Source organism: Hipposideros armiger, unplaced genomic scaffold (assembly GCF_001890085.2).
Source record: "Hipposideros armiger isolate ML-2016 unplaced genomic scaffold, ASM189008v1 scaffold_459, whole genome shotgun sequence".
NCBI classification, from domain to species: domain Eukaryota; kingdom Metazoa; phylum Chordata; class Mammalia; order Chiroptera; family Hipposideridae; genus Hipposideros; species Hipposideros armiger.
Window position 1 is genome coordinate 905513 of NW_017731809.1, and position 24671 is coordinate 930183.

The 24671-nt window shown below is 35.1% G+C and overlaps 1 protein-coding gene across 5 annotated transcripts in view; it reads left to right on the forward strand.

The window, feature by feature from the left end:
- PAN3 (poly(A) specific ribonuclease subunit PAN3) overlaps positions 1-24671 on the forward strand; it is a 143917-nt gene that overhangs the window by 93833 nt on the left and 25413 nt on the right. For 3 of the 5 annotated variants that reach the window (XR_002126592.1, XM_019666052.1, XM_019666054.1), the window contains 7 exons: positions 9935-10182; positions 11304-11360; positions 12541-12645; positions 13484-13541; positions 20777-20938; positions 21430-21546; positions 21634-21735. Coding sequence is in view for 4 of the 5 variants with exons in the window: in XM_019666052.1 (XP_019521597.1) it covers positions 9935-10182; positions 11304-11360; positions 12541-12645; positions 13484-13541; positions 20777-20938; positions 21430-21546; positions 21634-21735 (849 nt within the window). In the remaining variant the exon portion in view is untranslated. The remainder of the gene's footprint in view (positions 1-9934; positions 10183-11303; positions 11361-12540; positions 12646-13483; positions 13542-20776; positions 20939-21429; positions 21547-21633; positions 21736-24671) is intronic. The other 2 variants (XM_019666053.1, XM_019666056.1) reach the window with 1 other exon arrangement.

The following is a 24671-nucleotide window of genomic DNA, read 5'->3' on the forward strand; positions in this document are numbered from 1 at the left end:
TTTATTTTGGGGAGAGGGTTGATGGGGAATTGGGTTAGAAAGTGAATAAAAGTAAGAAATATATTTTTAGTAGTTACTTTGTTTTTTGTATTGCTGGATATGATCGTTTACATTTCTTTGTATGATTTTTCTCTTGGATGAGGCCCCAAGTATTGGCCCTGTTTTTAAGAAGGCCATGCTTCTTCTATTTGTCTTCAGTTCATCTGTTCAGAATGAGATATATTTTGGTAATTTCTAATCTGAACCATTCTCTTTACTGTAGTCACACATGACAATTTATTATTGGCGATTTAGTTTGGTTATTGGAATTCTGTTAAAATCCTTAGAGTAATGTAGATTTACCCAGGCTACCTTGACCTAGAAAGAGTTAATACTAGAATAATCAGACTGCTCTGTCAGAAGAATGTCTGTCCTTCACCCCAAATTCTTTCAAATTTCTCTCTGACAGTGATTTAGGGCTTGTTTTCCATTTGCTTTTAAATAGTGGTAACTGACATCTATGCCATTTGATAGCGTGAACATTTACTTTTCTTCTCCCAACTTCTTGCTATACTTAGGTAACTCTGGTGATAGTATTTCCCGTTTCCTGATCATAGCTATTGCTGTATTTAGACTCTTGATTTTTGGTATGAAAAAGAGGAAACTTTCACCTCTATAGCTCTCTTTTTTCAACAGATTTATTGTGTGCTGACACTGTGCCATTACACGTGTAGTTGGGAATAGAGAGGATTACGGCACAGTTCTCCCATACAAAGACACAGTTTACATTGGGTGATACTTGCAGCAAAAAATCAAGTACAGAATGATGGGAATAACTTTTAAATATGGGTATCAAAATTTTTGTAAAGAAAGAAGATTTTTCGGAAGGGTGAATTGGAATTTACTGTGAGGATGGGATTTAGAGAACTTGGTGTTGGCAAGGAGGGTTGTAGATGAATGTCCTCGAGGAGGAAACAGCTTTGGGGACTTGTGGGCACATGACGCAGCATGGTGTCTTCAGGAGGTTGTATGGAATGTTCAGATGAATTGAAAAGAATCATCGTCATTCCAGTGTTGCCCTCTTGTCCATGAACATGGGCATTCTCTCTGTCCATTTCTTTTTTTCCAGGTCTTCTTAAATGTCTTTTAACAAAGTTTTATAATTTTCTGTGTTCAGAACTTACATATATATTGCTAGATATTTGGAGACACTTTTAGCATTTGTTGGTATTAAAATTGGTGTTCTTTTTTAAAAATTAAAATTTCCTAATTATTTCTGGTGCATGGATATGTGGTTGACTTTTGTATGTTGGGTACTTTGATAAATTCTATTCTAATATTTTGTAGATTCTTATATTGAGCCTATAATTAATGATAGTTTTTATCTCTCCCTTTGTAATCTGTTTTCTGCTGTTTTGTTGCATTGGCTAAGGCCTTTAGTGTGGTATAGAAGCAGTCATAGCTGACATTTTTGTCTTGTTCCTGAATTAAGGAATGTTTCTAATCCTTTCATATTTAGGAGTATCATCACTTTGGCATCTCAGATGTATTTGTATCTGAGAAGATAACTTTTTAACTTCTCTGAGAGAAGAAAATATTACTTTTGTCTTTCCTGGAAGGGATTTAAAAGTAACCTAAGCATTTGTTAATGAAGTGTTTATTCAGTGATTCCTGTAGGCCACAAAGATGAGAGAGACAAAAATATCCACTTTTATGGAGTTCATGGCTTTTATTTTTCATTTTATGACTTTTTTTGTTCAAATTGTTTACCATTATGTCAGTAAAAACAGTTTTAGTTGATAGGTATTGCCAGATTTTCTTCCCAAAGAGATTGTAACAGTCGATACTAAAGGTGTATAACAGTATTTATTTGCCACCCACCGTTTTATTAATTGCCTAAATGAACTTTTTAATTTATGCCAATCCAAGAAGAGGCCAATATTATACTGGTTTTAATTTGCATCTCTTTAATTATCAGTGAATATGAATACCTTTTTATATATTTGAGGCGTGTAATTTTGTACGAACTGGCTAGTTGTGTAATTTGTTCATTTTCTATTGCTTAATTTGGATTTTATTAATGGTTTTCAGAACTATAAGCAGATTAGCCCTTTATTAAATGTTGCAAATAACATTTTTTTGTTGTGTAGAAATATTTATTTTTGAAGAAGTTAAATTGATTCTTTTTTTTTATCTTTACATTTTGTGTCTTTATAACATTAGTTCTAAAAAATATTCAAGATACTTTTCATTTTAACCTTAAATATTCAATCTGAATATATATCAGAAATGTATGTGGGTGTAATGAATGAAAGGGTGAGTTACTTGTTTTATTTGATCTAAAGAACCATCTGTTTGCTTATATTTTTATTCATTCCATCATTTAGTGATAAGTATTACTATAGCTTTTATCACTTTTTAGTATTTAATGGTCTTATACCATACATTTTTCTTCTTCCTTTTACATTTTAATTCTTTTCCTTTGTTTTTCCTCAGTACTTGCTTTCCTTCAATAATTTTCCTGGCTATTCTTAATGTCTATTTTTGTACATGGGCATAATTAGTTTGGCTAATTTTAAAAAATTGTGTTGTTATTTTTGTTGAATCAGCATTATGTTTTTAGATTAGTTGAGGGTAGAGTTGATATCTTATAACAAATAACTACGGTATTTATTTCCTTTTATTCAAGTTATCTTTCGTTTCCGTCAGTAGTGTTTTAACTTTTTTTTCATATAAGTCGTTCCCGTTTCTAGTTAAGCTTATTGTAGATGTTACATCTTTTTATTGCTAATGATGTAATTGGACTATGTTTTTGCAATTTATTCATTGCCCACTCCCCTTCTGTTGGATTAATGGAGTTTTCTTGATCCTCCTCCCCTTCTCCCCAGCAGTGATTTAGATAACAACTATTTTTTGTTGAGATATAATTCACAAAGCATAAAATTCACTCCTTCAAAGTGTAAAATTCAGTGGTTTTTAGTGTGTTCACAAGATTGTGTAACCATCATCACTGTCTAATTCCACAAATTTATCACCCCAAAAGAAACTTCATCCTCATAAGTAGTTACTCCCCGTTGTCCCCTCATCCCAGTCTCTGGAAACCACTAATCTACTTGATGTCTGTGGATTTGCCTATTTTGGACATTTCATGTAAATAGAATCATACAATGTGTGGCTTTTTGTGTCTGATTTCTTGCACTTAACATGATTTCAGGGTTCATCTGTGTTGTAGCATGTATGAGTATTTTTCTTTTTACGGATGAATAATATTCCATTGTATGGATAGATCACATTTTGTTTACCCTTTTATTAGTTTACAGTCATTTGGGTTTCCACTTTCTAACAATTATGCATAATACTGTTGTGAATGAACATTCATGTACACATTATGTTTTCATCAATCTTGGTTACATACTTAGGAGTGGAATTTCTGGGTCACATGTTAACTCTATGTTTAAAAACTTGAGGAATGCCAAACTGTTCCAAAGTGACTGCACCATTTTACATTCCCACCAGCAGTGTATGAGGGCTCCAGTTTCTCCGTTTCCTCGCTAACACTGTGATTGTCTTTGTTTTTGATCATAGATAGCTATTCTAGTGGGTATGAAGTGGTATCACTGTGGTTTTGATTTGCATGTCCCTAATAACTAATAATGTTGAACTTCTTTTTATGTATTCATTGGCCATTTGCATATCTTTGGAAAAAATGTCTGTTCAAATCCTTTGCCTATTTTAAAGTTTGGCTATTTTTATTGTTGAGTTATAAGAGTTCTTTATGTATTCTGCATACTAGATAGAACTTTATCAAATATATGATTTGTAAATATTTTCTCCCATTCTGGGGGTTGCCTTTTCACTTTCTTGATAGTTTCCTGTGAAGTACAAAAAGTTTTCAATTTTGATGAAGTCCAGTTTATTTTTTTCCCCTCTTTGGTTATATGTGTGCTTTAGGTGTCATATCTTAAGAAACTATTGCTTAGCTAAAGGTCATGAATTTTTTTTTTTTTTAAGATTTTATTGGGGAATTGGAGGAAGGGGAACAGACAAGTTGCTGTTGTTTTGTTCTTCAGTCTAGTTGTGGAGGATGTTGCTTCACTGGCCCAAGTTGGCACCATCATTGCGCTCTTCCTGGCGAGGCAGATCAGTCGCCAGCTTCTGGATGGCCGCTCACGGTGGCTGCTGGCTACACATGGTAGCTTATAGCAGCCCACTGCAGCAGGGGACTGCAGCCTATGCCATCGCCGGCGACCCACGGCAGCTGAGCTCCAGGTTGAGCTGTTGTTCAGCATCTTAGCTGTAGAGGGCAGTATCACTGGCCCTCATATGTGGGATCTGAACCGGGGCCCTCTCACATCCCAAGCCAGTTCTTAACCAATGCGCCACTTGGCCGGCCCAAGGTCGTGAAGGTTTATACTTATTTTCTTCTTAGAGTTCTATAGTTCAGCTCCTACATTGAGGTGCTTCATCCATTTTGAGTTAATCTTAGTATATGATGTGAGGTAGAGGTTGGATATTATATATTATGTTTCTGTTTTATGTAGTGGTCATCTCTAGAATTTTACCATTTATGTTTTACTAAGTATAAAATTGTTGAAGAGGAAGAAAGATATTAATACAAGGACTTCTAATGACTTTGTTTCTTCCTGCACTTTTTCAATCTTATAGTTTTCTAGAATTTTAACACTTTAACATATCTCAGACTAATTGTTTTTCTTTCGCTCTTAGTGCTTACTGAGATTTACCCACAAATTCTTACATTCTGCACCTTTTAGGGAAGAAGTTTTCTCTCTATAGAAGTTAATCGTTTAATTGTTCTTTCACCAAGGAGATATGAGTGACAAACTCTAAAAATGGCTTATTTTTCCCTTCATTTGCAAATTGTATATAAACTTTAAGATGACAGTTATTTTCTTTCCTTACTTTGCGTAGATTATTTCATTGTCTAGTGTTGGTGATGCAGTCTTCTATAATGTAATTTTTTTTTCTTTTTTTTTTTTTAGATAATTGGTCTCTTTTCTGGTAGCTTTTTAGATTTTTCTCATTATCTTTGGCCTACTACTGTTTTACCTGATTGAAAGAGATTTATTTTTACTTAATTCTGTTCAGAACTGTTGCTCAGGACTTCTTCAGTGAGGATTTATGTGGTAAATTAGTTGTTGAAAATCACAGATCTTTTCTTTGAATATTGCTTCTCCAATATTCCTTCTTTTTTCTCCTGGAAATTTGCCTTTTCGTCTTTTGTGTCTCTTATTTATTGTTTCCTATTTTTCAGGTTTTATTTCTAGGTAATTTCCTCAGATCCTTCTCTGGTTTACTTTTTCTCTCTTTGTGTCTGCTTTAGTATTTAACTCATTCATTGAGTTTTTCCCTTCAATTTTGATGATTACAGTTTTCACTTTTGAGTCTGTTTCACTTTTGTTCTGTTTAAGAGGAACACATGTTTTTTTTTCTGTGATGTTTGTCATTTCTTTCATGTCCTTAATCATTTTAGTTGTAGTTCTTTTATCTCATTTACAGGGTTCTGTTATTTGAGATTTATGGTTCTTGGGGTGCTGATGCTCAAGTATGCTGATTCTCATTTTGGGAGTTCTTTTAAGTGGGATTATTTTCTGGGGGGAGAGCCTGTGTGTTCTGGGTTGTAGAAGTGTTCATCAAAGTAGTTGGTGTTTGTTTCTTCTAGGTGTTTAGGGTCTGAACAATTCAAGTTTTATGTTAATTTCCCACTGTGATTCCTATAACATGGAGTCTCTGGGAATTTTCTCTCCTGTGTGTATGCATGGTGCAGGCATGCATGGGGTTTCCATTCTCTTGACGCCACCTCAGCCCTCTTCCTTTTCTCCACCTCTCTTCTACACACAAGCTTACCTTTTGCCTCTGTGGGCTGATCGTAGAAATTTTCTCCCTCTATATTCACAGATGGTGCAGTTTTTCCAGGCCCCTGCGTTTCACTGGGATTTGAGTTCCATTCCCCACATTTTATGGGCTGAAGGCTGTTTCATATGTCCACATGGACATTAAAGCCTCAACTCGTAGACACTGTATGTGGCCTAGGTTGTGATTTTTCCAAACTTCCCACAATATAACCTCTTAATTCCAAATTCTGCCCTACTTTTTTGCTCTTGGAGATTTTATTAATATTCTTTTCATCTCAGCTGTATTTTAATATTTGGGTATTGTGTTTTATCTCGTAGTTCTATGTATTCATAGCATTGGTGGGGGTTGAGGGAGGATATTCCTGTTAGCTCCATCTTTCATTTCCCAGAAACAGCATTGCCCTAACTGGTTTGTTGTATTTAGGAGGACTGTTCATTTGGTATATATATGAATATTGTAACCGTTTAGTATAATGAGTTCTGTCATTATTTATAAGTTTTTTTTGTTGGTTTCCTTGGGTTTTTCAGGTATAGAAAGCATCATGTCCTCCAGAAACAGTGACACTTTTGCCTCCATAAATTAGCCTTGAAATTTTTTATATCTCATTTCTTTATTTTGTTAATTGCTGTGGTTAATTCCTCCAGTGACCATTTCCGTATTGTTCCTTACTTTTATTTGAATTGGATACTTTTAAGAAGAATTTTTTCAAGTGTTCTGAAATAATTAATTTATTATACATGACTTAAATATTTGTTTGCATATTCACTTAATAAGAAATTATTATAGTGCAGTTATTATAGGTGATGTCATCAAAATGTCATTCTAAGAGTCAATTACAAAAAGTAATACAAACGATAAATACAAAAATGAAATAATTCTTATTCAGCTTTTTTAAAATAAAAATTTTTCATTCTTCTAGCTTGTCTTTTTTTTTAACTGTTTGTAATATCCTTTTTTAATTATTATTAGTTTCAGGTGTACAAAACAATGCAGTAGTTATCCTTTTTAGATTGTCTCTTTTGGTATCCTTATACTATATTTGCTTAAGTGTTTTAGTGATTGAGTACCACTTAATAGCAGGGTGTTGTAATAACCACAAGTAGCACCCCTCTCCCCCCCGTATATAGAAAGATAGAACTTAGAAAGGAATATTGATGTGTGAGAGAGATGAAATTGAATCTGTTCATGTTAACTCGCCTTTATTTTTAGCTCCTCATTTCTGTAGCATGGTTCTACTTCATAGTATTTATAATTTAGTGTTGTATTTAGGCAGTAATATTAAGTGTGTTGTGGTTATTGTCTTCACAATACTAAGTGCAGAATACCTGTCTCCAAGCAGATATGTGCATATTTTATTCAATTCTTTAACATGTTTATAAAATATTCTGGTGCACAAGGCTGTGCCTTTTGCAATTAAATGTTTATGTAATTTAGGGGTTAATTTTATTTTTAGCTTCCTATACAATTTAAATTTCCTGTTACCCTTATGGGTGGTGATACTAATTTACATGTTTTATTCTGAATGTATTTAAGTAACTCCAGTCAGCCTCAGCTCAAATATATGGACTCAGATTTCACTGCTGCAATTTTGTATTAGAATAGCCACACAATTAAAAGTTCTTCAGAGAATACTTGTTACTTACAACTTGTAAATTCTACTACACATCAGTTTCCTTTTTAACTGACCTCAGATTGTTTTGGGGGGGATCTTTTCCATGTATTCAGTCTTAAAGAGAGGTTCTTCCTTTGTCTCACTTACGCACCTACATTGGTGTCAGAAGCTGTCCCGTCCCAGCATGGTGCACCGTCCCTTCCCCCATAACTCATGTAGTCACGCTGATGCTACTTAACATGATGGGTCCCCTTTCTAGTTTCTAGTATAAGACTTAGGAATCAGGCAGCTGTAGAGCATACTGACTAAGAGCACAGGCTTTGGAATCAAATAGACCCGAGTTTGAATCTCAGTTCTTTAGTTTAATAACCTATGTTTGTCTTTACAGTATGTTTAAAAAATTTTTAAGTTAGTTTACTCCTCTGTGGTAAATAGGATGTACCTACCTCACAGGGTTGTTGTGAGGATTTAATAGACTTACATACGTGAGGCACTTTTATTTGGTGCCTGACACATGGAAAGTGCTTAAGAACTGGTAGCTATATGGATTGCTGTTATTTCATTTAAAGGTAGTAAATTTACCTCTTCGGTGACTTGGCCAATTTTGTCTTAGAAACTTTTAGAGACTAGCTTTAGGAAAAACTATCTAAATGCATTTTATATTAGATAAGTGGGATGTATTTATCCTTTGAAAGTAGTTTAATAATCCTCCCAATTTTTGCTGTATGGATTAACCTGCAATTAAATGTATAATAGAGTTAGAAAAACACAGAGAACTCTAGAACGGTTTAAAAAAATTTTGGCTTATATCTTAATATAGTAGCTTGGCTTCTTTATAAATATTGTTTTTTGTTTTGTTTTCTTTTAGAGGGGGTTTTAGATTTTTAAAGTTTCTCTGAGGTACATTTAATACTTGAGAATTCCTGGCCTATTTTAATGTCAGTGCATTGCACATTGTGGTATAGCAGTAGGAGTGTTAAATTGGGAGTTTGGAGATGTGGGTATTTGAGGCCTGGCTTTGCGGTTGACTTTGTACATATGTCCTTGGTCAAATGAAACCTATGGCTCAGCGATGTGGTGCTTGTAACCTAATCTTTCTCGCCTACCTACCCACTCAGAAATTTGCTCAGAAAAATCAGACAAAATAATTATGTCAAGGCTTTTCAGAAACTGCAAAGGGATCTCCAAAGTAAAGATCAATTGTTATCTTCAATTCTCACCTTATTTTTGTTCACCTACATTTTTTCAGAAAACAGTGTTGGTGTCTTATGAATTCTTTGAAATTGGTATCCCGGTTCAATCCTATTTCTGTGACCAGAGACATTTTGGTAACTTTTTTTTTGAATTGTGAGATGGCATATTACTTCAAAGGTGGAGGATTTTAGTCATTTCCCAAGTAGCCAGAAAACAGTTGCTGGCTAAGCCGGTTGTTTTCAGGAAGTGTAACTATAGCTCTAGAAATGCTTTTCAGTCTGCTCAGAACTGATCACTTCCATGAAGCCTTTGATTAACTACCTGGTTTTAATTAATTTGCATCCATCTGCATTTATGCATGCAGTTTGCAGTATATTAATTTGTATTTGAGTGTTTTTGTAAGTCATTTTATGTCTTTTACATGTGATGACCTGGTCTTGTTTCCTCAGCTAGCTTGGAATCTCCTGAAGGGTAAAGACAATTGTCCTTCACTTGCCTCACTACAGATCACTCATAATACAGGACGCTCTCTATAATGTCTCTATTACTTGTGTTTAGGGAAAACTTTCCCTAGAACAGTGGTATCAGTTGGCCTAATTTTAAAAAGTATGCATCTGCAGAAATTTTCAGTTATTTTACTGCCTATTTGGAGTTAAAGACAAAAGGCATCAAAACAGTATACTGCATGATTTTAAAAATGTGGTGTTTAAGCCGCCATACATTTCAACTAAGGCTAGACTTAATTTTGTTTTACTTTTTCAAACCATTCCGTTAATTGTATTTGGCAAAAAAAAAATAAAAAATAAAAAACAAAAACTAGTAAATCTCATTAAATAGTTTGATTTTTAATACTGAATATTTTAAGAAATGTGGTATTTCAGTTGTTAATAGCCATAGTTTTAAATGATTCTTAACAAAAAGAGGCATAATTTTATAGTGTCCCAGTTTATTATTTTTCATTTACTTAATTTATTAAATTATTGCTGATTCATACTGTTGAAGTTTCTCATGTAAACCTTGATATGGAGGAGACTATTCTTGCATTAAATTTCCTAATTTATCTGGAAATGGCTATATTTGAAAACAGAAACTTTACATTTGTTTTAATCAGAGCTTTCTCGAGTCAGAACCAGATAAGCTTACATCTGTTATCTTTGCCCTTAAAGAATTTGCTGATGATGTTTCTTCCAAATGAATGTTTGCATTTATTTTACAGATTTTTTTTTCTCTAAAACCAATTTTTGCTTCCTAAGATGTTTTTTACATTTTCTTCAGGAATGTCATTGTCTGCTGGGTCTTCCCCTCTTCATTCTCCCAAGATCACTCCACATACGTCTCCTGCTCCCAGAAGAAGAAGTCACACTCCAAATCCAGCAAATTACATGGTGCCTTCTAGTGCCTCTACACCTGTTAATAATCCAGTCTCTCAGACCCAAGCCTCCGGTCAGGTGATCCAAAAGGAAACTGTCGGTGGGACGACGTACTTCTATACAGACACAACTCCAGCCCCTTTGACTGGAATGGTATGTCTGCACTGAAGGGAGTCATAGTACTCCTATAACAGTTGCTTCTTCTTCTTAATGAGATTAATGAGGAAGTTTGCCCCCCTTACATCTTTTTATTGTGATGTGAAAAAGTGAGTATTGAATTTTCTAACTTAGATGCTAATTCTAATCTCTTATCTCTTCAAAGTAATCTGTTTTTGCATTAAGAAGAACTCTAGTTTGGGGTCTGTCAGAAATTAGGTTATGTTCAAGCGCCAGTTAGGGCTTTATGGCATGTTTTGCTAATCTGGTTACCTAGTATTTGTGCTAGCTGGAGTTGACGTTTGCTGATATTTGTTTATAGGTAGTTTTAGCTCTACTAAGAACTTAAAGAAAGGAGATGGTTTCTTATCAGTAGTTATTGAAAGCAAACTGATGATAAACTCTTGCCTTAGGTAAAGCAGTGATTTAATAGTTAGATCTCTGGATGGTGGAAGACATAGTGATAGGAGGCCTCCAATATGGGTCATTCTTTGGTAAGGAAGGCGGAGGGAGGTTTAGGGGACCCTGATTATGTATGGGGAAAGAGCTAGCTGCCAAGGAACCCTCAGGACAGGAGGGGGAGGGGAAGAGTTGTCATGTTTTATAAATTGTACTTTTTAGCTTCGTTATTTTGTCCATATTCAAAATTATGTTTTACCTATAGAAATATAGGCAGTAGATGAAGAGCTCATGACTAAAAAAAGCCAAATTCCATTAAAGTATGAAAGCTGATCTAAACCATAGACATTTGACATGTTTTATGATAGGCTTGGATGAACGTATACTTGGACTTTGGTAAGCAGATTTTGACCCCACAAGTTAAATTAATGATTTATTTTTATTAATATTTTGCTAAAGGGCAATTTGAATGGAAAGATAACAGATTACTCTTTTGTTACTTATTTTTAAGAGTCCCAGTTCTGCCATTGTTTTGTGACTCTTGAATCTTAGTACCTCTGACACTGTTTCCCCAACTGTACACGGGGATAATAATACCTAACCACCTATGAGAAATAAGTGTGAAAACATTTATACAAGTACTTGTAAATGATGTGAATGCTTTTTTAACAATAATAAAATAGCTAATAGTTATTTTGTTTTGTTTTGTTTTTGGTCAGAGATCTTTCAAAAATTATCACAGAACAGCTTGCCGAACAGAAGGTCAAATAATTGAGGTAGAGTAGAGACTTTCCTTGGTTCTTTCAAGTAAGAATTCCATCAATGTTTTACCTTTTGGGGGTTTATTATATTTTATAATTATTTACATTTTTATTTTATCGTTTATAGAAAGAAGAAATTTAATCTATAAAGAGGTTCTTTTGTCACAAAACTCTCTCAGCTGTTTTTGTAGAGATTATATATGGCACATTTTTATGTTTTTAACTTTCTAACCACTCTTAAAAATATGCTCATGGTAAACGTGAGGTCGTTAAGCCAAACTGTGCTATTTGATGTGAGGAAACCAAGGCAAGAAAAAAGGAGGTATTATGCTCCCTGCAGATATAGGTTAAAGGAAACATTATAAGTATTGCAAAACCACTTCCTGGTTGAGACCCAGAGTAGAATAATCATTTGAGGGCTACAGAAACCGGCTGAATTAATTTTTAAAAGAGAAAAGAAATCTGTGTTTCAGCTTTTAAAATGAAAGAATAAAACAAATGAAATTTTAGAATGTACTTCGATTTTGTGTCATGGACCAGAGAGGCAGAGGGAAGGAGGAGAAAGCAGAGTGGTGGGCAGTCAGAAGCTGGAAGCTGACTTAGTAACCATTGTGGTTTGCTTGGAAGGTAAACCTGTTGTCACACCGTCTCTTCACTTAAGCTGCTGGCCCAGAGTTAATCGGTCCTCCTTTCTTTGGCAGTTCCAAGGGCTGCCAAAGTGCTTAACGAGTATTTAGGTAACACTTACTTAGGACAACCATAAAAGGCCCATAAGAGGGCATTTCTTTGGGCCGCCAGGGCGGTGTTACATCATTATCTGACCCTACCCAAGCACCTTTAATATCTGCTTTCTTCATCTCTTCCAAGTACTTTTAAGAATACTTACAAACTGTTGGTATAACATTGCATCCAAAGAGCTACTTTCGCCTCTCATTGGAGCTTAAATTTCACTGTATCTGAAGAAGTGTTTCCTTTTTCATTGATTATTAAATGTAAGATTATTTTAAAAATGAATTTGTTCAGAAAGTATACTGGTAACAGCTGTTCTCTGAGATGTTTTTAATTCACTATCATTTAAAGATTTTAAATGTATTTATCACTGTCATTTAAAGATTCAAACTTTTAGCAAATCATGATAAAATTTATCAATTGAGAAAAATCGGTGGTTACATTTTCTCCCTCCCCACCTTTTTAGGTATTTCCAAACTATCATATTTATCCACCCACTGCACCTCACGTTGCTTATATGCAGCCCAAAGCAAATGCACCTTCCTTCTTCATGGCCGATGAGCTCCGACAGGTATGTGTTCAGATTCATAGTGGGGATGCTTAATGTCAATTGTGCTTTTAACAGAGACCTGGAGAAAGAGCGAGCTCTTTTCAGATCATATTATTTCGTAATCTTTAATCAATTATGTTGTACTAAAGCAGATAGAATTTAGAATTTGTAAGTTCTAATTGACATTTATTTAAGGAAAGCTGTTTTTCAAGAGAATTGCAAGTAATTATGTGTTAGGATATAAAATATAGAATGTCTATTTAAATGGGCCACATTTCTGCACTTCATATTTGTGTATTGAAAGATTTCTTTGAAGTATATAAATAAATTATTTAAATGGTATCTAACCTTCAGAAAATTTTTCGCTAATATCTACAGGTTGAGAATAGAGAGTTTGGCCCAGAAGTAAACCTCATTGTAAGAGAGCTCAATATTTCTGTAAAGTAGGTTTTATAAAATAATCGTTTTGTTAAACTGTTAGGTATTATTTGATATGTAGAATTTCATTTTACACTTAGATTCTCAGAAATATTTTGTTTCACAGAAGTAAGTGTATCAGTATAACGTTCATAAAGTGACTTATTGACAAACTTAGAGTAGACCTTGGGTTTTCAGCCACAGCGTTAGTTATATGCTCTGGGTTATAGCACAGTTACTTAAATACCACCTTAGTTAGGGGTGGGTATACCTAGGACTGGAATTTAGACATTTTATCATTATTAGAAATGTTATTTCAGGATATCAACATTAAAAAATGCACATACCCAAAATATTAACTCTCACATTATTTAGTTACAATAGAAAAATCCAGATTTCAGAAGCTGTATTAAATGTAAATATACTTGTTTTCTTTTCTTAGGAGCTGATTAACAGACATTTAATAACAATGGCTCAAATTGATCAAGCAGATATGCCAGGTAAAATGCAAGTTGATTCCTTTTAAAGGCTATTATGAATCTTTTGTAGTCCTACATGTTTTTATGTCTTAAACTAGCTAATTATGATTTCATGAATGTATTTATTTGAAATCTACTTAAGAAAAGTTCCAAGATACCACTGATCATCTAGTTTATTTAAATTAATTCCACTTGTGACAGTATTCTAGTTCATCAAAAAAGTTAGGTAGATTTAGAATTTGTGGTGATTTACCTCTTTGTGCACTAGAATATCATTGTCTTCTGAAATTGATGAAGTTTAGGTTCTTAGGCAGAAGGGAAAGGTGATTACTGATTAAATGCTTTAAAATGTCTTACTTTCTTCCTTACAACAATCCTGTGACATAGATACTAATCTTATTATCTCCATTTTACACGGGAGGAAAACGAAAGTTGCCAGGCAGGTTAAGTAAGTGCCTTTAAGACCAGTGGCTAGTAATTGGTTGGCAAGTCAGGCTTGGAGCCTAGGTTTTTCTGACGGTAGCGCAGTGTTTGTAAGAGAACATTAGAATCTCTTTCCCTAGCTTATTCTCTTTATAGCACAATTAAATGTGATATAATTTAACAAACATTTATTAATAATACAGTAGGAATACATTTGCCATAGCGATAACCTCAAAACCTTGCTGTACTCAAGGATTTAGCACAGCCCACTGTGCATCCTGGCTGCTGAAGAATTCAGAGGGAGTATGTCTGGTTACCACATCTTAAGACTGTCTTTCCAGATTAGATGGGCAGGGAGCTTAGCTGTCATAACCTTTGAAGTGTTCAGGTTGGGACTTTTCCTTAATTATTTAGCATTGCCTTTGAGGCCCTAGTAAGAGTGAAGGGAAAAAAAGAAAAAGGTTTATTTTTGCCTTTCCAGTCTTTATGACTCCAATCATTTATAAATTATATGACTGTACATTAGATGTTATTTGAAATTATAAGAGTTATGAAATAGGTGGATATAAGAATACCTGTCAGTTGCATTTCTATAGACCAGTAGCTAGTAACTTCAAAATATAATTAAAAGAGAAGATGCTATTTACAGTGGTTTCAAAATATCAATACATGGAATAAACACAACAAGAGATGTATAAGATCTCAATGGGAGAGATTTATTAAAATGTTTTAAATAAGATAAATAGAGTGAAATACATATTCATGAATAGGAAGACATGATGATTAAGATGTCAGTTTTTCTAAACTGATCTATAGATTCAGCATAATTCTAATCAAAGCATATGAGCTGTTTTTAATCAGAATACCCTCTGACACTAATTTGTGTCCTAACAATTTAATTGTTAAGAGCTCAGTCCCACAAGATTACTTCCACTTCAGATGCTAGCTGAAATGGGCCCAGGCTACCCACACTTCTGTCTGGTCAACTACAGATTTGGGGTTTGGCAGGCGCACACGCACACACCCTCCCTCCCAGTTCGGTAATTTAGAATGACTCCCAGAATTCAGGAAAGCACTCTACGTACTATGACTGGTCTGTTCATAAAGGGTACAACTCAGGACCAGCCACGTGGAAGAGATGCAGATGGCAAGGTATTGGGGGAGGGTGGAGTGGGAGACTTCTTGCCCTCTGTAGGTGTGCCACCCTCCCAGCACCTCAGTGTGTTCACCAACTTGTAAGCTCTCTGAATCTTGCTGTTCAGGAATTTGTATGGAGGTGTCATTGTGTGGGCATGATTGATTACATCTTTGGCTGTTGGTGATTAACTCAGTCTCCAGCCCCTTTCCTCTCCCTGGACATTAGGAGGGCAAGGGGGGCAGGTTGGGCTGAAAGTCCCAAGCTTCTAATCAAGGTTTGGTCATTTTATTTTATTTATTTCTTATTACAACACAACAGAGCTTTTCCATGTATATCATAAAATTTATCAAAGAGAAAAGGGCTAAGACTACCTGAGGCACTTTGAAGATTATGATTAGGAATCTGAGTGTATTGGTGGGGGGAAGTCTTGGTTTGATCTGTAGTAACTAAAACAATGTGGTGATGGCACTGGGGTAGACAAATTGATTAATGGAATGGACTAGGGAGAGCCCAGACATTCTGTGATAGAGGTGGCATATCAGTGGGGAAAGGAAGGCACTGGGAAAATGGTTTTCTTTATGGTAACAGGTAAAATTGGATCATTGTCTCAAACCACATCCCCAAATCAACTCCAGATAGATTAAGAACTTAAATGTCTAAAACAGAACTTTGAAACTCTCACTATAAGATATAAATGAATAGACTTAACATTTCAAGAAGGAAAGATTTCCTATACAGGAGACAAAGATTGCTGACTCTTTAAGAAAATACTGATAAGTTTCACTAAATTAAAACAATCCAAAGGGCCGGCCGAGTGGCTCAGTTGGTTAAGAGCTCGCTCAAGAGTTTGAGCTCTGAGCAACAGCGGTTCGAGTCCAGCCCGAGCTGAGCAGCCGCTGAGCTGCCAACAGGTAGCAGGATGGCTCAGCTTAAAAAAAAACAAAAAACAAAAAAAACACTCCAAAGATACCTGTAGTGAAGATAAAACTTTATACGACTGACAAAGAATGTAAAAAAACACAAATCAGTAAGAGCCAAAAAAATACAATAAAAAAAGAAAAAAGACCAAAGGCTGGGAATAGGCATTTCAAGAGATTGGAAATTCATATGACCAATAAATATATGAAGAGATGTTGAACGTCACTGATGGCACAAATAAAATAAAGCCTGACCATCCGAAGTGTTAGGGTCTGGAGCCACAGGTTCTCCAATACATTGCTGTCTGTAGTGTAACTTGGTGAACCTGTTATCACTTTGGAAAACTTAAGTTGAATATCTCTGTTCCCTGTGATCCAGCAGTTCTGCTCCTAGATATAGGTAAACTCCTACACGTTTTCAACCAGGAAATGTATAAAGTATCCGTAACATCCTGCTCACAGTAGCAGGAACCTTGATCAACTCACATGCCCATCTGAAGGACGGGATGAATTAATTAACTGTGATCTTGTCAGAGAGTGGGACATTATACAGCAGTTTAAATGAAGAAAGTACTCTGACTTGGAACAGTACAAAACAGAAGGATCTTAGTAATGTAATATGAAGTACAAAAGTGAGTTGTAAGAGACTATATACAGCATGATACCTTTATATAAAGTTAACTAATATATATATTAGTTTTATTTATATATATATATATATATATATATATATATATATATGACACACACACACATATATATATATATATAACATATATATGTACTTGCCTTTAGGGAAATACATGTGTATGCATAAACACACACGTATGCATAAACTTTTGAGAACTACATGTAGGTGTAATGAAACTATAAAGGGAAGGACAAGAAAGAGAAGGAAGGCAAAGGTTGGTAGGGAGAACCATATATTTAGATGTAAATTAAAGTCAAGGTCTCAGCTTTCACTTTGCGTGCCAAGCTTATAGATGCTTATTATATTATTAAGAATAATTAACTAAATGGAAGCAGGCCATGTATAGACATGAACCAGCAATTTGAGTGTCACCAACTAAAGGTTGTGGTTAATCCAATTCCGTGCACCTGGTTTTAAACAAGTTTTAATACGTGGTTTTTTCTGCCACTGCTCTAACTGATGTTTTTCATGTCTCATGTTTACTATTAACCTTTGTCATTTTGGCTCATTTATTCATCTTTGGTCTGGTTTTTTTTCTGTTTCCACTCCATATGTCGTACTCCCATCAAATTAGTATAATACTTGTCATCTTTGAAATCAAAATTTATATCATGTAGGCCACAATTTTATCCCTCCTGGGTCATTTGACAGTGTTTGAAACATTTTTGGTTGTCACAGGTGACAGTGGGATGTGACTGGCTACTGGTGGGTGGAGGCCGGGGATGCTGCTAAACGCTCTATAATGCACAGGATGGTCCAGACAACAAAGAAGGATCCAGTCCAGTATGTCAGTAGCGCTGAGGTTCAGAAACTGGTGTCGATTTACCACAGTGAATCTCAGGCAGTCAGTATCTTAGATCCACCCTGTCATTTATTCTGTATGTTCTTTGAGGGGTTGAATAGAGGAAAGAAACCAAAATTTTTTTTTTCATTATTTTTAATATTATTTGGTGGAACTCGACCCCAGACTAAAAATTGGGACTAAAATAAAGACTGCAGCTCCATCTCTAATTTTCCAAGTTGATGATCTTTACTTTGATTTTTGATGCCTAGCAGCGATTGAGGCACCCCTTGCCCTTGATTCATACTTAATTTTGCGCACTTGTTAAATTGGGCTGGAAACAGAAGGGCAGAACCTGTCTATAAATATTCCTGTCTATTAGTGGAAACATGCAGTCTTTAAGATTAATATTAGACCACATATGATTATTTCAGGGAGACTGGGAAATGTATTAAAAAATGACTTTGTGAAAAAAAGTAAAATGATGTACAGATCTAAAAATGAGCATGTATTAAAGATTTTATTTAAGTCATGAGGAAGTCAACATTATATTGGGTTGTCGGAAAAGTCATGATGTATTTTTCCTGTTTTTTGTTGCAAGCATGTGTCATGACTTTTCCAACAACCCAGTAAATCAAGGGTAATGAAGTGAGTGTGCAAACTGGCTTTTGCACATGGGAGGAGGAAAGTCAGTTGAACCTCCACCAGGCAGAATAGAATATACACGTGTGTAGACAGGGATTATTTTCCAGTGCTCTCAGTAAGCTACAACTTGCAGAGGTGTACGTTGTCTTCCATAGGATCAGAATCAGACACTGGAGCGATATCCTTTAGATAGTGCATAGTTTTACACTGCAGCATAATCTTTTTCCCTGCAGTGTATGGAATTCAGCATGACTTGTTTGAAAAAGTAGACACAGGGATGAAGGAGTTAAGAGCATAAGACTTTTAGTGGATTGTGTCCCTCAGCCAATCTCTGTCCCACTGATGCTGTGAGTACCACTGTTTGGCATACTAATAAATTTCAGGCCCTACTGAAATTTACATTTCCCTGTGATTTAATCCCAACACACCTCTCTCAGCTGTATCACCACTTGGCACCTCCTCTGTGGTGTCCTGTATTCTCCCATCACATGAGATCTCACCACTCTTGGACACGCGTTTAAGCTTTGTTTGTTGCTGATGTTCTGTTTACCAAAAGCACTCTCTTTGCATTTGTTGTAGCTCATTGAAAGCAGTCTCATCCTTCATTTTGTAGTAAACATGCCAAGTGTTCTGTAAGATCCTTTGTGATACCCTGGGAATGGCTCCCTCCTGTGTTTCCATGTGTAGTGCTTCTCCAAATTTGGCCCTTGACCCTATAGCCTCTTTTCATTATCACCTTGGGAACTTGTTAGAATTGCAAATTCTTGGGCCCTACTTTAGATGTACCATGATCAAAAACTCTGGACATGGGCCCAATGAGCTCCTTTCACAAACCTCTAGGTGATTGTGAAGGGTGCTCAAGTTTAAGAACCAGTTCCATGGTGAATTGTACCTTTTTAATAGCTATTTTGCCTTGTACTATATTTTATATAAATCTCTAAGCCTCCTGATAAGAACCCGTATTTCATTAATATGGGCTCACTAATAATACATAATACGTACTCAGTAAATTTTTACTAATTTGAAATTAATTACTTATGAAATAGCTAGGAGACAAAATTTATCACTTGTGGAAATTACACTCATCATTTAAATAAATAATAATAAATGAGCAAGTTACAGCTATCTTCACTTTTGTGTATACTTCCATTACACCACCTTTATTTCAGTAGAACATGCCACTTGACCTTGGTTTGAAAGTTACATTGAATCCATATTTTTCACTATGGCCAGGATGCCATCTCAGGGGTAAGAGCACAAGACTACAGAACGAGAGTCCTGGGTTTGCATCTCTACACCCTCTAGATGTGTAATCCTAACTTTCCTTACTTACAAAATAGGGAATCCTATCTCATAGAATAGTTTCAGAAACTAAAAGACAGTGTGGGTGAGCATTTGGCAAAGGCAGAGGGGTCCTTTTGAACCTGTCTTCTGGAATTAGAGTTTTCTTAATTGGGTTTCACCTGGGTTTCTCAACAGTCATAGATCAAAAATTATCAGTTGTCTTTTGCTTGTGAGTTTTTTAAAGATTTATTTATTACTATGCTTTAAAAACAGTGTTAAACATGTTTATTTTAAAATCTGGCAAATACAGAATAGTGTAAAGGAGAAAAATCCTCCTGCTCAGTGGTTACCGTTGTTAAAGTTTTGCTGTATTCCTTTCTAGATGGTTTTCTATGCATATTCTGCATGTTCACTTATCTGCTTTTCACTTGAAATATCGTGAGCATTCGTAAGTCATTCAAGACATTTCACAGCATGGAAGCTGTTCATTTGGAAAATGTAGTTGATTGTATCTGAGGCATTGAAAAACTACTTGTCTTTTTGGATTGTAAAACTGATACATGTTTGTTCTAGAAAATAGGGAGCAATAAAGAAGGGAAAATAAATTGCCTGTACTCTGTAGTGAAACCAACCACGAAATACATTTTCACGTACAGTTTTCTAGTCTTTATGAGAAACAACAAATTGGGACTCAAGTTTTTAATGCCTAGCAGAGTATCATGAGCAAATCCCAATGCATTATATTTCTTTAAACATAATTTTGCTCTCTTTGAGGAACATGGCAGGCATGGTGGTAAAGTTATTTTAGTATTTTTTCCTTTCGTATTTTGCTAGGGATTAAAACTATGCTGTTCCATTGAATGACTGGAGAGTTTTAATACAGATTGCCATATTTATGCATACATACACACAGACATACCACGTATACACACACTCCAATTTTATGTTACTTGTTTTGAATTTCTTATACTTTCAAAACAAGAATTCATAGCTTAATGCTATTATAATTATATTTTATACAAAATAAAATGTTTAAAGAAGCAAAATCTATCTTGATTTTTATTCAACATCAGAATCAAAACTGTCTAATATCTCTAAGTGATAATAAATTATTTCTAATGTTTGCTGTATTGTGCTATAGAAGATAAATATTTTTGAGTGTATGAAACCTAGTTGTTCTTTGATTGTTTTATAATGCCTGTTTTTATTGATAGTGAAATCAGTTAGTTTTGTAGAGTTATTATAAATGTTGACACTGTTCTTGAGTACAAGTGTGTGTTGATACCAGTGGTTTATAGATTTGATTTCTTCTTTGTTACTCTGAGAGATTTATGAATGCCTGCGAGTTAAAAGTCATCTTCCTGTGAATTACTCTAGCGGTCCCTGCAGAAGTTGACAGCTACCATAGCCTATTCCCTCTAGAACCACTGCCACCACCCAACCGGATACAGAAATCCAGTAATTTTGGATACATTACATCTTGCTACAAAGCTGTAAATAGCAAAGATGATCTGCCATATTGCCTTCGGAGGATACATGGTAAGGGAGATAAACTTTCCTCTTTTAGGAGCATATGATTGAGGCTAGGGTTATTCAGACTTTCTTGAATATATCTATGTAATACATGAGTTTAAAGGATAATGAATAAATTTATGGTTTCATTTGGAAATTAGTATTTCATAAGTGATATACATATACCGGGGGTGCCAAAAAAATGTATACAAGCAGACACTTTGGTCAGCGTTGCTCAAGCAGTAGTTCACCATAATCAGAAGTGTCTGGATGCTGATGGTAACCACTTTGAGCTTCTCTTGTAATTGCAGAAGTGAAACATGAATTGTATCACCTTTTGTTATTGGTATATATTGAGTATTACAATTTTAATACAATTTTCTTTTCTTAAAATGTGTATACATTTTTTTGGCACCCTCTGTATATATAAAAAAAGCATGGCTTTTTCTTCACATCTCTGATGGAGTAAGGGGGGGAGATGCCATTTACAATTTAGTAGAAAAAATTCTCTTTTTCAGGTTTTCGTCTTGTTAACACAAAGTGCATGGTGTTGGTCGATATGTGGAAAAAAATCCAGCACTCAAATATTGTAACCTTGCGTGAGGTATTTACCACTAAAGCATTTGCAGAGCCTTGTAAGTAATTCGTAACTGTCTTTCTGCCTGTAGGCCTCGCTGTTTGAAGCCAGATTGCAGTAATGAGTGTTTGTGTTTTATTTTAAGCTCTTGTGTTTGCATATGATTTCCATGCTGGAGGAGAGACTATGATGAGCAGACACTTTAATGATCCTAATGCTGATGCCTATTTCACAAAGAGAAAGTGGGGTAAGAAAAAGATGCAGGCGAGCTGTATTTTGATCAATGTTTTTGCTCTGCGGAAGAGTCGTTTTGTGTTTTAAAGTACATGTAAATTTATCCCTGTAGTCATTCAGCTAAAAGACCCTATTGCATTTTCAAAAGAAATATCTTGAAGAAATGGGGTCAATCTACAACAAGTTAGGAAATAATGTATTATGTGTATAGACTGAGATGAAGATGGGTTGTGAAGGACTCGTAGATACATGAAATTTAAGTAACTGAGAATATGATAAAAGATTTTATTATCATAACATTTTTTTTTAAATATGATGCTTTCTGAATAGAGATAATTTAGAAAATTTAGTAAATTGAAAAGTAACCTCTGTGGCCTCAGCACACAAAACACAACTGTTATCGGTCTCTTGGTATATTTCTTCCCAGTCTTGGTGTTTTTGGTTTGTTTGTTTGTTCCCTTCCTTTTGCATTATTTTTCTTTCCTTTTATTCTATGTCATATTGCATTTTTCATTTATTATAAATATTTCCCTTTAATTTTTATATTTTTTGAATATAATTTAATGACTCCCACAGAGTCCAATGTGAGTGTATGTATATCGTTTATGAAATTATTTCCCTAAGTAAACTAATGCTTTTATTTAAAGGTAAGGTTCCATGACACTTAAGGAATTAATTTTCAAAATAAATTTTCAGGAAACTTTTATTTCAATGGGGAATATTTTCTTTTTTTTGCCCCTTTCTAATATTTACTTAAAGAATTGTTATGTGGTTCAGATATTGCAAAGAACCAAAATGTTTTAATTACATTCTAACAAATGTTCATTAGAGGGTAAGTCGTTTCAGACTAAAATGAAATAATTTTATGATGTCAATTTGTGTATATGGGAAGGGAAAAGGTATGTATCATTTTCTTATTTGGGAGCAGGAAAGAAGCACTGCATTCTTTGCTATGATTTTTAATATGTTAAAGATTTTCTTGAATACATACCTAGAGAAACTGAGGAGGGAGAAGGATTTGAATACACATGATAGTGTCTTTTTGATTGTGACTCCTTTAAGGATTCTAATTAAGGATAAAAAATATTACTTCTGTTTACTTGGAACTTTGCTTTCTGACCGTTGGAAGAAGAAAGCTGTGGTTACATGGCTGTTTCACATTAAAAATCTGGTCATAGTGTGGTCATTTTTTTCGCTTTGCCGTGTCATCTTTAGACACATACATAATTTTGTTGAAGGGGATGTGGTATGACTTTTCTTATAGATGAATATAGCTGTAGTTGTTCAAGTTTATTTTAGTAATACCACCTGTGAAATGACTGTTGGCTGTAATTTATAGCTCGGTTTCTCAACCTCGGCCCTGTTGACATTTGGGGCTGGATAGTCATTTTTGTGGGGCCGTCCTGTGCATTGCAGGATCTTAAGCGGCATCCCTGGCCTCTGCCCACTAGATACTCATAGCAACCCCCTCCTCCAGTTTTGATACCAAAAATATCTCCAGATATTGCCAGACGTCCCCTAGCAGGACAAAATGACCCCTGTTGAGAACTGCTTGCTGATTTATAGCACTCCTTTCCAGCTTTTTTATTTTATTTTTTTATGGTATCTTAATTACTCTGTTTGTGGTGTTGACTGATCATTTTATGTATTTTTACGTTTTCACATGAGTCAGTCCTTTTTCTAATATTTGAAAATATTGTTAGCATGGTAGTAACTTCCCTAAACCATACCATATATACTTTAATTTATAGCAACTTATAAGACAATCTCTGTTTTGCTAATGCAAGTATTAAAAAAAGAAGAAAAAAGGCCAATGTTTGTATAAATTTGTAGAGACATAGATGGAAGTCTAATGTTCTCTTGTACTATTTAATTTAGCACAAAAAATTGCATATTATAAGAAATATAGTGGGCCGGCCGAGTGGCGCGTTGGTTAAGAGCTGGCTTGGGACGCCAGTTCTGAGCAGCAGGGCCCTGGTTCGGATCCCACATGAGGGCCGGTGACACTGCGTCCTTCACAGCTAAGATGGTGAACAACAGCTCGACCTGGAGCTGGGCTGCCCGTGAGTCGCCGGCAATGGCGTAGGCTGCAGTGGGGCTGGCCAGCAGCTGGCATGCGCTTTTGTGAGTTGCCAGCTTTCGTGAGCCACCATAAGCAGCCATCCAGTGGCCGGTGAGTGACTGCCTCAGCTGGGAAGAGCGCAGTGATAATACCAACATGGGCCAGTGAAGCGATGTCCTCCACAACTAGACTGAAGAACAAAAGGACAGCAACTTGTCTGTTCCTCTTCCCCAATTCCCCAATAAAACCTTAAAAAAAAAAAAAGAAGTAGTAATTTAGAAAATGGGAATAATAATAATGCCATACCATATAGGAGTAGGGATATGAGGTTTAAAATGAGAAGATGTGGGAACTTGCTAGAATGTGGCACACAGTCCTGTGCTGTAAATATTCCTTCTCGTTACCGCATTTATTAAATAGTTTATTTAAACTCTTCATAGTCACCTTTGATATTGTCTTGGCACTTATCACTAGAGATACTTTTTGAGTCCTCTGCTACTGTTTTCCAGATTTTATTATCTTCAGTTTTGAGGGATAACAGTTTTTTAATTTTGTATTTGGTTTTTCCTGGAAATTTTATCCTAAGTCATTGGTGCCTATTTGCTGTTTGTTATCTCACAATTAACCAATTAACTGTGTTGCTTTTAGAACTGATTCACAAAAGGTGTGCTTATGACCATATGAACACTTGGATTTATAAGCTTATGTTCTCTGAAATACAGTAGTCCCCCCTGAAAGGGGACTGTTTTCCAAGACCCCCAGTGGATGCCTGAAACCGCAGATACACACACACACATACACACACACAACATTTTTTCCTATACATACACACCTATGATAAAATTTAAATTATAAATTAGGCACAGTAAGAGATTAACAATAATAAT